This window comes from Panthera tigris, assembly GCF_018350195.1.
Source record: "Panthera tigris isolate Pti1 chromosome D3 unlocalized genomic scaffold, P.tigris_Pti1_mat1.1 chrD3_random_Un_scaffold_96, whole genome shotgun sequence".
Taxonomy (NCBI): Eukaryota; Metazoa; Chordata; class Mammalia; order Carnivora; family Felidae; genus Panthera; species Panthera tigris.
In genome coordinates this window covers 42477-59839 of record NW_024962171.1, presented here as the reverse complement: position 1 = coordinate 59839, position 17363 = coordinate 42477, and the positions used below count along the sequence as shown (strand labels likewise).

At 47.7% G+C, this 17363-nt stretch overlaps 2 gene segments (V, D, J or C); both read left to right on the top strand.

The window, feature by feature from the left end:
• LOC122236258 lies at positions 1 to 724 on the top strand. The segment is given in 2 exon segments: positions 1 to 54; positions 176 to 724. Coding segments are annotated over 2 exon segments (417 nt in total).
• Positions 725 to 11206: 10482 nt separating this feature from the next.
• LOC102963331 lies at positions 11207 to 11948 on the top strand. The segment is given in 2 exon segments: positions 11207 to 11453; positions 11563 to 11948. Coding segments are annotated over 2 exon segments (540 nt in total).
• The last annotated feature ends 5415 nt before the right edge of the window (positions 11949 to 17363 follow it).

Genomic DNA, 17363 nt, shown 5'->3' with positions numbered 1-17363 from the left:
GTGTCACCATGGCCTGGATCCCCGTCCTCGTCGTGCTCCTCTGCCACTGCACAGGTAGGGATAGGACCCAGTGTCCCAGGGTGGGCCTGCAGCCAGAGTGAAACCCCTGTGGCTCAGCTCCCTAATCCCATGTGCGCTGTTCCTTCTCTTCCCTCTGCTGTGTCTGTGTTTGCAGGTTCCCTGTCCCAGCCTGTCGTGACTCAGCCAGCCTCCCTCTCTGCATCTCTGGGAACAACAGCCAGACTCACCTGCACCCTGAGCAGGAACATCAATGTTGGAAGCTATAGCATATACTGGTACCAACAGAATCCAGGGAGCCCTCCCCGGTATCTCCTGTACTACTCAGACTCCAGTACACAGTTGGAACCTGGGGTCCCCAGCCGCTTCTCTGGGTCCAAAGATGCCTCGGCCAATGCAGGGCTTCTGCTCATCTCTGGGCTGCAGTCTGAGGACGAGGCTGACTATTACTGTGCAATCTGGCCCAGTAGTGCTAGTCACAGTGATACAGACACATGGGGAAGTGGGACAAATACCCAGTCTGCTTAGGCCACTGTAGTCTGAGTCTCTCAAGTCTAATGTAAATTGAATGCACAGTTACTATACTTGGGTGTAGCTACTGGATCTGACTGTCCTTCTTCCCAGTTTCCTATCAAACCTGTGTGAACTCTCTGGAAAATAGGAAAACAAAGAAAGACAAAGAATAACAATAATAAAGCAAACCAAAGACAACAAAAAAGTGATAATGATGCAGAAATTTTGCCTTGTGATTCACATGTAAAAATTAGAGCCTGTGGATTTCGCTTTTTTTTTTCTTCACAAGGGTACATCAACTTGCCTTAGATTCCTGGTCAGAGTCTACAGACCATCCCCCAGGCAGACAGTCCTCCACTGCATGGCCTATGTTCCTCTAGGAGTCAGAGCAGAGGCCCTCCCTTCCCTCCAGGCTCCTGTCCTCAGGCTGACTGAGTAGCTCTGTGTCCCAGCGTGGAGACACTACAGAATCACAGACACAGAGCTGGCCTGGCCCACTGGCTGGGTACCTGCCCCTCATTTGTGATGTCGGGAGAGGGTGACTGCCCCTGGGAGAAACTGTGTGTGCCAGTCAGCAAATTTCTCCGTGGGGCTTGTGAGGGAAAGGGGGGAGTGCCACCATTGCAGCAAAATTCTCAGTCGGCTTGGGAGATTTCACAGTCGTGAGGTTCCTACAGCTGACACCATCAGGGCCCACGGGCAGCCTTGTGGCTGGTTTCTGGAGCCCAGAAGAACGGACTGTGTCCTCCTCTCCTCTCCTGCCGCATCGGGGTTGTCCGTGATCCATGCAGTAGAGGGGCTGCGGGGCACCATGTTGCATAAAGGAAGTCGACCCCCTGAGCCTTTCCAGGAGAAAGTCTTGTCATTTGTGACAACATGGATGAACCTGCGGGACATGACCCTGAGAGAAATAAGGCCTACACAGAAAGGCAAATGCTTTATCTCATTTACATGTGGAACCTACAGGAAAAAGATAATAAAATCACTGTCAATTTTTAGTGATGAGGATGAGTTAGAATAGGGTGACACATATAAAGATGGGAAAGAGATTGGTGTGAGTGCAACTTCTTAAACATAATTTGCGTTTTCAGCTAGTAATTTTTAATTATGAAAATACACACAACAGGAAATTTACTCTTTTCATCACTTTCTTGTGCAATTCAGAGATATGAAGTATATTCGCCATGTTGGGTGACCATCACGACTCTCCATTTCTCAAAGCTTTTTATCATCCCAAACAGTAACTGTGCACCCAGGAAGGGAATGGGTCAGCTGGGTGTACAGAGAAGCCAGGGCCCCAGGAGCTCATGCCAATGCAGGAAGCAGCAGAGGGCAGAGGGCAGCTCCCATGGGGGCTCTTTGTGGATGTGGCCTGACCCAGGTGGGATCGTTCGTTAGGCTGTGCTTTTTACCCCGGAATGACCACGTGGGTGCACGCTGCAGCCCATGGCATGGGGATCCGTGTGCCCGCTGCAGGGGATCCAGAAACTCCAGCTTTCTTTCCCAAAGTGTGTCAGGGAACATCCGTGAGAACTGAGGTCCTCCTATGAGGCATCTGCTATATGATTCATGCTTATTCTTGTCTGAATTCCCTGCAAAATCCATGTGTGCTCTCCTCCAGAGACTGAGGAAAGGCCTCATTTTCAGTCTACATTCTCTGTGCTTGTCAAGGGGAACTTGCACTTATTTCTGGTCTTTTTATTTATATTATTTGGGTACTTTCAGCTTTATTTATTTATTTTAAGAGAGAGAGAGGGAGGAAGGAGCAGAGAGAGAGGGAGAGAGAATCCCAAGCAGGCTCAGAAATCGGCTCAGAGCTCAATTATAGAAGTTGAGGTCATGACCTGAACTGAAATCAAGAGTCTGACACCCAACCGACTGAGCCACCCTATTTCTGGCCTTTTGAATCTGGAGCATTGATATATGTGTCTCTTTTGGGGCCGATACCATACCAATTATAGGTAATGTAGAAAATTCAAAGTTTGATAGATGATAGAGAGATAGAATATACTCACGTGATCTATAGCCATGCACCGTCATTGATCTACCTCATCGAGGTCAGTGCAGAGGGTAATGGGGACTGGCCCGCCAGAATGGGAAGTGAGATGAGAAGACTGGGCTGTCCCCTCAGGGCTCCCGAAAAAGGCTGTTGAGGGGCGTGCATGCTCTCCTATCTTGACTCACTGGGCGGAAACATCATCCCCCAGCGGTCGATGACTCTTGGCCCCAACAACACAAGTCTCTAAGCAGTGGGAGGAGCCCAGGGTGATTCATGCTGAGGAGGCCCTGTGTCTGCAGCAAGGACTGAGGTGTGGTGGCACCTGAAGCACAGGAAGAAGCCCTGAGGGAGGAGAAGATCTGGCCCTGTGTGGGGGTGGACAGTATGCCAGGCAGACTGAAGTCCTTACTGCCCTGGTCACTCTCTCACAGCTCCAGGATGTCCCTTCCAGTCACGGGTGCAGCTGGACACTGAGACAGCAGGGGGTGCTGTGGGCCTGTTCCTGAGGGGTGTGTGTGGGGGCAGGGGTCCCAGCTGAGCACCCAGGCCTGGAGCCCTGCCTTGTGCCCTCTACAAAATTGCGCCTAGAGGAGTTTCCTTAGGCCCACCCACCCCACACTCAGCTGTCACCACATTCAGTCCCAGGGGAGGGAGAGATTTGCATGAAGGCTTCCTCTCTCTTTTCCAGGAAGGGAGAGGATAAGAGAGGCTTTGTGCAGGTCTCTCCCTTGAGGGCTCAGGACCACAGCCTGGGGTATCTCCACCCTGGCCTGGACCCCTCCCCTCCTCACCTTCCTTGCTCTCTGCTCAGGTTACTGGCTGTGGAAAGCGGAAGAATTGCTTTCGGGGGACCCCTAAGTTGCTTGTTTCCCCCATTTTGAGAACACACTGTGAGTAATAACCTGACACTGACCTGTGTCTCCACTGCTGTGTTGCTGGGTCCTGGGCACTGTCTGTGTTGACACAGGAAGCCTCTTCATCAGGGTCTGTGGGCTAGAAGGTCACCCTCACCTGCACTGGAATCAGCAACAATGTTGGGTCGTATTATGTGTGCTGGTACCCACAGATTCCCCACCGTGTCCCCAAAACTCAGATGCTCAGAAGTACCGGGCCCTCCAGGATCCCAGCTGGGTTCTCGAGAACAGGGCCTCTCTGATCATCTCGGGCCTGCGGCCTGAGGACGAGGCTGGTCATTACTGACACAGTGCTCTAAGCCCGTGGGCAAATGATACAGCAACGTGCCCCAGTTCCCCATGGTCAATGCCAGTGACAAATAAACAGGGAGACCGAGGACACCCCGGAGGGTCGGGGGGTCTGACTCTCTGAGTACAGAACAACTATGAAGAGTCAGTGACAGTAGCTTCACCTCATGTTGTTTTCTTCTAAAAATAAGACAAATCTCTTAAGATAATTTACAGGCATAAAGTGCAGTCATTTAAATGGTACGATTCAGTGGTCTGTAGTATGTTTCCTGAGTTTGGCGAACATCATCAGGATCAAACTGACAACATTTCCATCACCTGCAGAAAAAATCCCTGACCCCCCAGCAATGAGTCCATGGCCCCCCTGCATCAGCCCTTTGGAGCCAAAAATTCCTTTCTGTCTGCAGTGATTTTCCTGTTGTGCACATTTCACAGGTGCCGAATCACAGACCACCTGCCCCCGGAAGCGCACCTTTCAGTGGCATCAGCGTGTGCATTGTCCTAGGAACATCACAGACACCATATTTAAATACAGGGAACGTTTCATCATTTCCTCTAGAGACGGGTTCATCTTGTGCAGGGGACACGCGGATCTATCTAGATGGCTGCAATTTTAATAGAGACTGTCGAAATAAAATAATTATTTTCCATGATGGTGTGTAATCACAGATTCTTTTTTAAAAGTTTATTTTCCGATGGCTATTGTCCCCCATTGTCATTTTTTATTTTCTACATTTCTGCATACTGCAATTTTGTTCAATAATTTAGCCGGTGTTGTTTATTATTATGAAAAATAATATGTGTTACGGTCCATATTTCAAGTTTTTGTCTCATACCTTTTTCCTTTCCTTGTGGTGGGGAGGTGGGCTCTGTGGCCTTTCTCTTTTTCCCATTCCCTCATGCCCGGCAGACTCTACATGTCTCCTCCCCCCTCTTTTTCCTTCGTGAGATGTTTCCAGAGCATCCCTCCTGACTTGACTTTCGCATCCATCTGCCCACAGCACTGCATCTGAGACCTCCCGTTTCACTATTGCTCACCCTGGATGCCCGTCCTGTGGTCAGGGCTTGGGTCTCTCCACTTGCTGTCCTGTGTCTTCACTCTCAGGGGCTTTTTCGAGTGATGGTGGTTCAGACCCACGGCTAGCTTTCCCCTTCTGTCACCCCAGCCTTTTCGGGAACTGACTTCTCTTTCCACTGACGCTCATGATTTGTGGTGTGAGCCTGGGCACGAGGCCACCAGGGATTCTTAACAACAGATACCTTTAAAATTATTTCATTTTTTTCTAACTTACTTTGATCTAAAGGGTGAAAATAAGCAGACAAAGATAATTTTAAGAAAACTGCTACTAATATTTCTCTGAAATTTCTTATTAATAGACTTAAATGTCACTAAAACCACAGGTAGAGAGAAGAAGACAGGTTTCCAAGTTAAGGGATGAAATATATTACTTAGAAGTGTTGGGGCTACTTTGTGTTCACTCCTTGGTGAGGTACAGGCAGAGGCTTCAGCAGATGCTGTCACACAAAGGAAACTTTATTTGCCACAGATAAGGGGATCAGGGACAAGAAGTATCAAAGCTGTGACTCCCTGAGTGGAGGCGAGTGGGTTCCTTTCGTTCGGGGTTAAGATGGATACCCAGAAAAGGGAGTTTTGTCATCTTATGCAAGAGTGGGCATGAGGTTGTGCAGGAATATGGAGCACAGGAGCTTTGTCCCCATCATGTGGTAGGTTAACGAAGCTTGTCCTCCTCCTAGGGCAGAGACGTAACGTTAAAAGAGACAGAGGTCCCTGGAGGACACTCCCTGGTCCATCTGCACTGGTGGAGCTGTTGCAGGAGATAAAACTGGTCTAGACTCCCAGGCTCTTTCTGCTGTTTGCCTCTGAAATAGATGAACATTCCTGTGAAAAGAAGGGGTGTCAGTGGGGGTCCTGCTGGTGACTGTTTTAACCTCATTAACCTGTGGGGTAAGGTTTCAATCCTGCAAAAACAACTCAAGTATGTGCTTTAGGTCAAAGTTTACTTTTGTTCCTGCACTGGGACTTTTCCTCTGGTCATTGTCTCTGAAGCACTCAGGCTATTTCCTGGCCTGGTGGAGACTGGTAGGTTGGCATCCCCTTTGGTCCCCTCAAACCCTGAACTCCTGACCTTGTTGCATTTCTGTTTTCTTTTCCTCCCAGGAAAGTGCTCAGTATGGGTGCTGGGCAAGTAGAACCTGCAGGGCACAGACCACAGAAAATAGCTGGGGGCCTCAAATGAGTGCTCTTGGGGCAGGAAAGCTGTCTCCTCTTTATATACAGAGATTTTTTCCCACCTGGGGACCCCTTCAGTTCTGCTTTCAGATGGCTCAGGGTATTTAGTTTAAAAACACTGTGCTAACAAGCGGCCTTGGGCGGTTTAGTCATTTAAATGTCTGACCTCAGCTCAAGTCATGATCTCCTAGTTTGTGATTTCAATTCCCAAGTCCACCTGTCTGCTGTCAGCAAGGAGCCTGCTTTGGATCCTTCATCCCATCTCTCTCTGCCTCAACCCTGCCCTGTCGTGCTCTCTCTCTCAAAAATAAATAAACATTAAAAAAATATGGCCCTAATAAGATAATTCAGTAAACTCATGAGAAATGTATAAAATAAAGTTTGTATTAATTATTTCAATAATAATTTCAGTAATAACGAGACCTTGTTACATTCTAAAAATAATGAAAAGGATTCTTATCATATTGCGAACAATGTCAAGATGCTAATATTATTGAACAGAGAGCTGGTTCCGAATTCAGGCTCTGCTGTTTGCCACTAGAAATTCATTCAATACTTGAGAGACAAGGGATGATGGGAAAGGAATGGGTGCTTCCTCAGGAAGGCAGCAACCTGGGGAGATGTGGACAAATGTCTCAAAGATCATGTTCTCTGTCTCGGAGAAGTCCTATACTTTCGTACGGGAAGGTGCAGGGAATCGTGGCGGCTCTCCATGGGGGAGAAGCAAGTGTTCACGTGGCTAGTTCTATGTGGACATGAGCCTGGCAGTGCCAGATCTGTTGGCATCATTGGCAGCTACTCCAAATGTGGTCAGGCCTTCGCCTCTGGGAAAGGTCAGTCCTTCACTCCTTCCTCAGGGACAGTGGCCTGCAAATCGCAAGAAAGTAGGGTAGTTCTGTTGCAGATCAAGGATCTTAGGTCAGCGCACAAAGAGTGTCTGTGCTTGAAACAACTTCCCCCGAGAGACCAGAGGGAGAGCTGTTACACTGAGATGTGTGAAATCTATATATGAAGGGAACTGTAAACTGTCCCGAAGAATGTGAAAGCATATTTGAAATAGTGAACTGTCAAAGACTCTAAGTCTAGCGTTCCCTCTTGTCTAGCAAGAGAGGGGGACACTGGATGAAAAGCGAGAGATGGCTAATGACCAGGAAAAGACAAGAGCCCCAAATAAGGGTCCTTGCTCCATATTTATTAAGATCAGAAGGCTTACAGATTTGATGGGTGTGCACAAAGAGACAAGGAAATTGTGAGCATTGACTTGCGGATGTGAACAAAAAGGGTTTTTGAAGATATACAGTGTTTGGGGTTTGGGCCAATAGACAACAAAATCCTGGCACGGGGCAGATGGGCAGATGGTTGTTACCATGGTTGTTAACGGCACCCTGTCTGTTTATCTGAGCCTGCCTAGGGGCTAAGGCAGACAGGGGGAACAACCTCAGGGTTAACAAGGCACCTTTTCTTTAGTTAACCATCTCTGCTCTGGGCTGCTTTGCCTGCAGTGCAGTGGTCTGTAGCTCAATTTACCTCTTTACCTAACTTGGTCCTTTCCTCCAGTGAAAGCAGCTTTTCTGCTATAGTACTAAGTTGGAGAGTGCTTCTGCCCTGAATGCTTAATCTTGCTTACCTCATATACCTTTGTATGGGGAGCCTTTGTGCCTGTTCTTATTTTAGGCCTTTTCCCTTCCCTCTCTATTGTGGGGGCTCTGCACCCCTTTCTATCTGGGTGCCCGTACATCTGCCTAGTCTTGAGGTGCCAATCTGGTTTGCCCAAATTCAGTTGTGAGCATCCTATGGCTTTATATTTCTTTATGTCGTATTAGCCCCTTGGTGTAGGCCCGGGGGACTCCTAAGCTCATCCCCCACAGTGAACATCTTCTTTTGTCATCAAAAAGAAAACAAAACATAAGCCTGTTAACAATTAGTGGGTGACGCCATGAAACTTACATTCGAGCTTCTATTTTCCAGTGTGGAGTCTGGGTGGAAAATACTTTCTCAATTCAAGGAGATTGAAGAAGTCTGACTGTGCACTGTAGATAGGGACAGCCCTAACAATGGACTACAGCGAGGAATGTGAGAAATGAAGGATCACAGGGTGTCTGACTTGGGAGGCCCTAAAGAGAGTCTCATACATTCTCAGTGGGAACAGTCATCACGGCCATGTGCCCCTGCAGCCAGTCAGCTGGGGGACTCAGCTGGAGAGGGAGCAGTATGTGGATTTGAGGGAGTGGGTGGTCAGTGAGGCGGGTGGGACTAAACCTCGAGGGGTATGTGGGATGGATTGTGATCATGCTAATGATCACCCAGGATTTTAAGAAAGTGAGGAGGGATAGGGAGTCTAAGGAAGTGAAGAAACCAGCAGGAAAAGGGAGAGAGAAAATGCCATTTCTTCCATGTCTTAAGTATCCTCTCGCCCACCCTCATATTGGACAAGAGGGAGTGGTATCTGTCTCACCAGGCCTCCTGCCTTGTCTCCTTGACACCAGAGTAGAAGTAGAAAGAAATCAGTTGTGATAATAGCCAAAGTATTAAATGACAGCTGAGGGGCCCCTGGGTGGCTCCATCAGTTAAATATCTGACTTCGGTTCAGGTCATGATCTCATGGCTACTGAGTTCAAGTGCCATGTCGGGCTCTCTGGTGACAACTCAGAGCCTCCAGCCTGCGTCCCATTCTGTCTCCCTCTCTCTCTGCCCTTCCCCCACTTGTGTTCCGTCTCTCTGTCTCTCAAATATGTATAAACTTTTAAAAAATTAAAAAAGAAAGACCGATGAAAGAGTCTCCCTCACTCTCTCAGGTAGGATGATTCTCTTCTACTTCCTGCACAGCTCAAGCCCTATTTGTGCTCATGGAAAAGAATGAATGAGTATATGAATGAGAGTGATAAAAGTTTTCAGAGAACAAAATATAGAAGAGTACATCTTCAGTTTGGTAAAGAAAACTATAAAACACCTTCCTTTCGGTGAACACACACAGAGATGAAGCACTGAAAGCATTCCCACCTCGGGTAGGGAGCAAGGCCACCATGTCCTATCTCAACACTGCTGTTCCACATAGGACTGGATGTGTCTGTCAGAACCATAAGGCAAGACAAACAATGAGAGGCATTCAGATGAAGAAGAACAAGAGACAATTGTCCCATTTCAGGTGAGAGAATGACCTACAGGGAAACTACAAAGGAACCTACAATTAGGTATGCAAATATATAAATTCAAAGAGTCATAAATAATTTTGGAAACATTTTAGAATAAAGATCAATATAGAATGATCATATAGATGTATCCATACTAGCAATAAACAGGTGAAAATAATAAAAAAAAAACTTAAAACCACTCGATGAACTAATTAGGGGCATATTTCACAAAACAAGTATAGGCCACAGGTGCTGAAATCTGGACAATGCTGGTAAATGTAATCAAAGTGGATCTAAAACAAGGAAAGATAAATTCCGTTCATGGATTAGAAGACTCATTATAGTAAATATGCCAGTTCTTCCCAAATTGGATAAAAGTGTGCTTGAGTTCTTATCCTAGCAAGTCAGGGTGGTATGGATAGAGGATAGACACATTGGCCAAGATAACAGAACATAAAACCCAGAAACGGACCCACAGAATGAAGGATAAACAATTTTTTTCTTTTACAAAGTTGGAGAAGCCTTTCAGAGGAGAAAGGATGGACTTTTGGATAAATGGCCACAAAACAGTTGGATATCCTGAGCGAGAAATGAATCATACTTAAAACTCACTTTATATGTATTAAAAATTACTAAAAGGATTATAGAAAAAAACTATAAACCTAAAGCTGTAAAATAAAAGGAGAAAATATTCAGGATCTAGGGTTTCTATAAAAAAGTGTAGACAAGACACTGTCAGGATAACCCATGAAAAAAAAATAAAAGAAAAACAAAAAATGACACTTGTTAAATACGACTTCATCAAATATAAATGCATTGTATTGCCTTTTCTTCTTAAGGTAGTAAGCCAAGGAAATTACCTAAAAATATAGAAGATTAACATAATACTCAATTCCATGGACAGAGGCTGGAATCCATTGCCTTAACGCACAGGAGTTTTCAAACGTTCATGAGATAGACATATTCTCAGTTGTAGGCCAGAGGAGGGACATGAGGTCTGTAGTATCTTCTGCAATGAACTGGCAATTTACCATTTAATTGAGGTAAATGCCTCCAAATCCTATGGACTAGGGCTTCTTTGGAGAGTGAAAAATGCTACAATGATCACGGGCAGCACTACAGGGTCACATTATCCAAGATTCAGCTCAATGATGTGTGAATAAACATAAGTGAGGAAACCCGCTTGGCTCTCAGGGCTGTGAAAACACAGTGGGGTGTGTGCCCTTCAGCCAGCAGGGGCACTGTGGGACTGCCATGGTGTCCCTACACAGGGGCTCAGTGAGGACCATACACGAAAAGGAACCTGGGACTGGGGACTGGGCCTGTACTTCCTGAGGGAGACTCAGCAGCTGTGACCCTTCTGGTGTGGCAGAGTCCCCACTTAAGCAAGGACATGTGTGTTGTCTCAATAGGTGCTTCCTTGCAGGGGTCTCCCCAGTGGTGAAGCCAACCTCCATCGTCCCCAGTATGTGATGTGAGGTGGCAAGAGTGACAGCTGACAAAGATATTCAGTGTGGAACCCTGTAGGAATGCACACGAGGGAGGTGGGCTTCTACCCACAACCTGGAGAAACGGTGTCCGTGTGTCCTCAGTGCTGAGGGAGCTTCTGGGAAAGGAAAACTCTCAGACCAGAGAGGAAGCAGGGAAGGGGGAAGAAGTCGGCCTCCTGCACAGAACTGGCCATGTGTCAATGTGGACCCATCGCTCTGTGGCCCTGATCCTCATCTGTGTGGTTGTACAAGAGTCACCACGTCAGTGCTGCCCCATCAATAATAGCCAAGGGCGCTGTGGACAGACTCACTATGCAGAGCCAGAGGAGAGCACAGTGTGTCCTCAGGGGATTGGAGGCCACACAGGGGACACCTGGCCTGTCCCGAAGGAAGGGGATGGTGGACAGAGCAGTGGGAAGGCAGGAACTCTGATGAGACCTGCTCACCAGGTCACATATGCTGTGTGTGACCACTAGGGGGTGGTCGTCACCTGCTTCTGAGGGTCGGCCATGATTAGAGCTGGGACCTGCACCTGGACAATGCCTGTGTCCTCTGCTCAGGACTCCAAACTGTGACCTCCCCTCTCCTGGCATGGCCCCAGAGACCACCTCCCCGTCCAACCCACCTGACATCCTCAGGCAGAGGGACTTGACCCAGGGTCAGTGAAGTGTCAGAGAGCTGCTGGTCTGATTTGCATGGATGGGCCCTCCCTCTCTCAGAGGATGAAAAGGGGAAGGAAGGGATTAGAGGAGATCTGCTCAGCTGTGGATCCACAGAAGGCAGGGTCGGTGATGACCTCCACCATGACCTGGTTCCCTCTTCTCCTCACCCTCCTCATCCACTGCACAGGTGACTAGATGAGGGAACAGAGGAAGTGGTCCAGGGAGGACACGTGGGCCTTGGTTTCTCCTCTTCTCTCTAGATCCCAGCATCCCCCTCTTTGTCTCTCCCCTTCCAGGTTCCTGGGCCCAGTCTGTGCTGACTCAGCCGCCCTCAGTGTCTGGGGCACTGGGCCAGACGGTCACCATCTCCTGCGCTGGAAGCGTCACCAACATCGGTAGAATTAGTGTGAACTGGTACCAACAGCTTCCAGGAAAGGCCCCTAAACTCCTCATCTATGCTAATAACAGACGACCGTCAAGTGTCACTGACAGATTTTCTGGCTCCAAGTCTGGCACCACAGGCTCCTTGACCATCACTGGGCTCCAGGCTGAGGATGAGGCTGATTATTACTGCCAGTCTCTTGACATTACTCAAGGTGCTGACACAGTGCTCCAGGCCTGTGGGGAAGTGAGACAAAAATCTGCTGTTCCCACAGCAATGGGACTTCCTGTGCAGCCCTGACCTTTTGGCCAAGTCAAGTGCTTCTTTGTTTCGTACAAACTAGGGTCTGAGACACTCCACAAACCATATGTCTACAAAGTCTTTCCACATTCTTTGCAATTCCTCCCTGAAGCCTGTGTTTCGGATCAATATACTGTGTGATTTTCTCAAACTGAGCACAAATTCCTGGGTGCCAGGGGCAGGCTGCCTTGAGGACAGGGTTCATGACAGGTCACAGCAGAAACAGGAACACAAATCCAGCTCTGTCTGAGTCAGGACACATCAGGAGTGTCCGCTATGTGTCCTGGTAACAAAAGCTCCCACTAATTGCCCCTAAATCCTCATCTATTATGATAGTTGGATCCATTGTGGATCCTGATTCCCTCCTTAGCTCCATGTCTAGCTCCATGCTGCTCCTTGTCGCAGCAGGTGCTACCTCCCAGGGCTCCCCGGGCAGGAGTTCCACCCCCATCCTCCCCAGTGTGTGGTGTGAGCTGAGCTCCAGCACCAGGGCTCAGGGTGGGGCTGGGCAGTCACTGGATGGACCTCATTTGCATGCACAGCCCCTCCTGCGGCAGAGGGTGGAGGAGAAAGGAGGCCTGGGGCGGTCCAGTCCAGTGTGGGGACCAGGGTTCTGTCACCATGGCCTGGGCACTACTCCTCCTCCCACTCCTCCTTCACTGCACAGGTAGGGACAGGCCTTATGGACACGGGGTGCTCCCCACAACACCCCCCCTCTGCTCAGAATCCTGAACTTTGGTTTCCATTTCTAGCCGAATCCTCAAAGGGTGTCTGTGTTTGCCGGTTCCCTGTCCCAGCCTGTGCTCACTCAGCCACCCTCCCTCTCTGCATCTCTGGGAACAACAGCCAGACTCACCTGCACCCTGAGCAGTGGCTACAGTGTTGGCGGCTACCATATATACTGGTACCAGCAGAAACTAGGGACCTTTCCCACGTATCTACTGAGATTCTACTCAGACTAGGATAAGCACCAGGGTCCTGGGGTTTCCAGCCGCTTCTCTGGGTCCAAAGATGCCTCGGCCAATGCAGGGCTTCTGCTCCTCTCTGGGCTGTAGCCTGAGGACGAGGCTGACTCTTCCTGTGCTACAGCTCATGGCAGTGGGAGAAGCTTTGGCTACTCACAGTGACTCAGATATGGAGAAAGTGAGTCATAACCCCCTGGGTCCACAGACCTTGTGTCTGAGCCTCTGTTATTGGGAAGCTTCTGTGAGGCTCCTGTGGGGGAGACACCTCTATGGTGAGAGCTGTCCTTGAGGAGGAAGGACTGACACACAGATGATGCTCTTGCCTGAGACAGCACATGTGTCCCAGGAGCCCACACGAATCAGGGAATGGAGCCCAACTGCACATGCCCCTGGGTCTGGAGAAACTTAGCAAGAACAACTATTTTACGACCAAAATCTCTGGCTCTCCCTCTAGTCATATCTCCTTTACTACTCGCAGAATATTCACTTCACACACTCATGTTCATCAATTATATGTTTTGTATCTGTTTTCCCACATCTAGAAATTCTTTGGGATACACAGTGAGTGTCCTACAGTTTAACTGAATTTAACGCTTAGTTTATCTGCGGGGAGATAGTGTCAGATCCACAGGTGAAGGGCTCAGCACCCGGAGGCTGCTCCCCATTTTGATGCCAACAACAACTAGTAGATGGCCTGTACCCTCTGTCCAATGTGGCTACACGTCGAAGGTTTCCACGACTCCCTCCTCGAGTTCCAGTAATTTGCCAGATCAACTCACAGAACCGAGGGAGACACTGACTCCTATTGTCAGCTCATTAAAGATATGATGAAGGGGTCAAGTAAACAAGTAATGAAGAGACACCTAGTGCTAGGTCTGGGAGCGTCTTGAGTACCAGAGCTTCAGTCCCTGTGGAGTTGAGGTGCATCTGTTCTGGGAGTGGATGTGTTCACCAAACTGGACACTCTTCAAACACTTTACTTTGGGATTTTATTGAGGAATTGGGTAGACGTGATTGGACATTAACTGCACTGTCAGTCTTCCCTCCCTGTCTCAAGTATGAGGGGGTGAATAATTGCAGGCTCTGATCAAGGCTTGGTCTTTCTGGGCACCAGCCCCATCCAGGAGCCATCCAGAAGCCCACCCAGAGTCTTGTCATTAGAACTAAGATGCTTCTAGTGCTCTTGTCACTTAGGAAATGACAAGAATTTCAGAAACTGTATCAGGATCCAGGGCGCAGGGACTCTTATATAGTTTCTAAGATCACACAGTTTGATTGTCTCAACTGGACAAGGTGAACTAGACAGTCATGTTCATCCACAAATCTCAGGCCAGAAACTGTGACTCTTGTGTTACTGACAACACATCTATACTCGATATGTTAATAAGCACCTTGGTCATAGACACAATTTTCTCTTTCTCTGTGACAAAAAGTGAGTCACAACGTCTTCAGACTCACCTCATCCCCTCCCCCTCCCGACACAGAGTCCTCTTCTCCCTTCTGCTCCTGCCTCCCTCAGGCCTTCAGTCTCTCCGCATGAGTCTTCAGGTCTCAACCCCATCTCTATGTTAGGATTTCAGAGAGAAGTAAAATCTTACAGTAATTTCCTCTCTCTAGGGTTCATCTCTAGGGAGGAGAAGTCACAGATATTGGACTGGCAGGAAATCCCCTCATCATCTGATTTTCGCTCTCATCTCTGCTTATAGTTTTCATGCCCACCAGCCTCAGTAAATCTCTGTAATTTGACAACAACATTATTGTGTTTGTGACAAATGAAGGTTCATTCAGCCTTTGAGTATTTGCCCACAAAAGCCATTAGTACAATGACTTTCCCCCCTTCAAACTTACTGAGGTTCCACAAAAGGTAACTGTTGACATAGCCAACAAAGGAGGGATGGGCTACATAGTTCCAGACATGACAAATTTTCCTGTTTTTGAGAATATTTGTTTCCGAGGCCATCAGGAGACTAACGCAGCCACACAATTTTGTTCCAATCATTGAGGTCTCATGTATTAGCCTTTTTCCAAAATAAAAAAGGCACTCTTTCATGGTCACCTCCAAGGAGGCATCCAGGGAACTTGGGGGCATAGTGGGGTGTGGCTGTGCTGTGAAGGGCAGGAGGAAGGGACTGTGTTGTCACTCCTGTCTTGTGCTTCCTGAGACCTGAACCCACAAATGTGGGATATGTATCTGTTGGGGTGAAAATGGACTGAAGACCCATCCCCAAGATCCAAATTCATGATTCAATGGAATTCCTATCAGAACTAATCTGCACCAAATTCCTCTTCCTTATGTACATTCCATCCTTGTGCAAGGGAAGTGACCTTCAAGACACTAGCCTTCTTTAGCTCCAAGCTCCAGAACACAGGAGGCTCTTTAGAGAGCCAGCCCCAGCGATGGATTTGCATGGAGAACAACACTCAGGGAGTGGAGAGAGGACATTAGAGGGACAGGGGTACACTTGTCTACATAGTTGGCCTCTGAAGGAAAGACTTCCTGAGGATACATGGAGCATATTCTCTCTCTCCTCTCTCTCTCTTTCTCTGTCTGTCTTACACACACACAGACACACACACAGATGCACACACACACACACACACACACACACACACATCTCTCCTCTGAATGTATAGTGTCCCAGATTCTTCAGTTTCCCAGCTTCTCTTTCTCTCCAGAAATCATAGTCAACATGTACTCAAACAGTACCACCAGGGTCAGAATCCCAGGAGGCAGAATCCCCATCATCAGAAACACCAGCAACATCCAGTGTGACTGGGGTCCTGTCACAAGGGCAACAAGCACATGCTCTGAACACCTCCTCTCCTGGGACAAGGTTGATGCTCGGGAATCCCAAGGAGACTCTCTGTTCCATGGGTAGCTCAGTCCCCCGCAATCTCTGTGATCCAGCCAGCCCCCAAGGCTGATCAGTTCATTGATTCTGGAACAGCAGCTTCATTGATGCTCCCACGGAGCTCAAGGTACATGAGGACATGTGGGGGTCACTGCTTCAGTCTTTCCAGCGACACCTGCACCAATCTGGATCTCTGCTGAAAATTCTTCTGTCCCAACCAAGGGCCACAGTGACAGTGACCTCAGGGACACAGTTCCCCTTATCGCCATCTCTCCACCAGTCACATATGGAATCTTTGACAGAAAGTTTTCAGCCCACTTGGCCTCAGATAATAAAAATTCATTCCTCTACTCATGGATTTCTGAATGAGCTTTTTTTCTATCCTGAATATGCTGGACACAAAGAACAGAGGTAGAGCTGTGTTCACCGCAGAGACAAGTCTGACCCCAAATCGCTTTTCCTGGAAGCTCCCTCAGTGCTTGGTAATTGCATCACAGAGATGGTTCTGGAATTCATAGAAATAGGTCCCTCATGGGATTTCACTGGACATCATGTTGGGCTCTCCTACCTGCAGAAAAATTCCACCATGCTATACTAATGACAAAGAAAACATGATTTTTGAAAAACTTTATCGACTCCTATTCAACCTCCAAGAGAATGCATCCCTTCTACATTGTTCCCACAATTTCTATCTGTTTTTCTCTGTAGTAAATACAGATCTGTGAAAAGTATCCTAGTGATTGTATCTGCATATTCATAAGAACATTGTCATTGAGTTTCAATCATGTCACTGAGAGAATTTTTTTACACAAAAGCATACACCCATTTATTTTTTAAAATTATTTTGTTGTATTTTTTTCAATATGAAATTTACTGTCAAATTGGTTTCCATACAACACCCAGTGCTCATCCCAGCAGGTGCCCTTCTCAATGCCTATCACCCACCCTCCCCTTCCTCCCACTCCCCCCCCATCAACCCTCAGTATATTCTCAGTGTTTCAGAGTCTCTTATGGTTTGGCTCTCTCCCTCGAGTTCTCTCCCTCAAACTTTTTTTTTTCCTTCTCCTCCCTCATGGTCTTCTGTTAAGTTTCTCAGGATCCACATAAGAGTGAAAACATATGATATCAGTCTTTCTCTGACTGACCTATTTCACTTTGCCTAATACCCTCCAGTTCCATCCACATTGCTGCAAATGGCCAGATTTCATTCTTTCTCATTGCCAAGTAATATTGCATTGTATACTTAAACCACATCTTCTTATCCATTCAGTACTTGGTGGATATTTAGGCTCTTTCCGTAATTTGGCCATTGTTGAAAGCGCTGCTATAAACATTGGGGTACAAGTGCCCCTATGCCTCAGCACTCCTGTATCCCTTTGGTAAATTCTTAGCAGTGCTATTGCTGGGTCATAGGTAGATCTATTTTTAATTTTTTGAGGAACCTCCACACTGTTTTCCAGAGTGGCTGCACCAGTTTGCAACCCTCAGTGAAAGACGGTTCCCATGTCTCCACATCCTCTCCAGCATCTATAATCTCCTGATTGGTTCATTTCAGCCACTTGACTAGTGTGAGGTGGTATCTCAGTGTGGTTTTGATG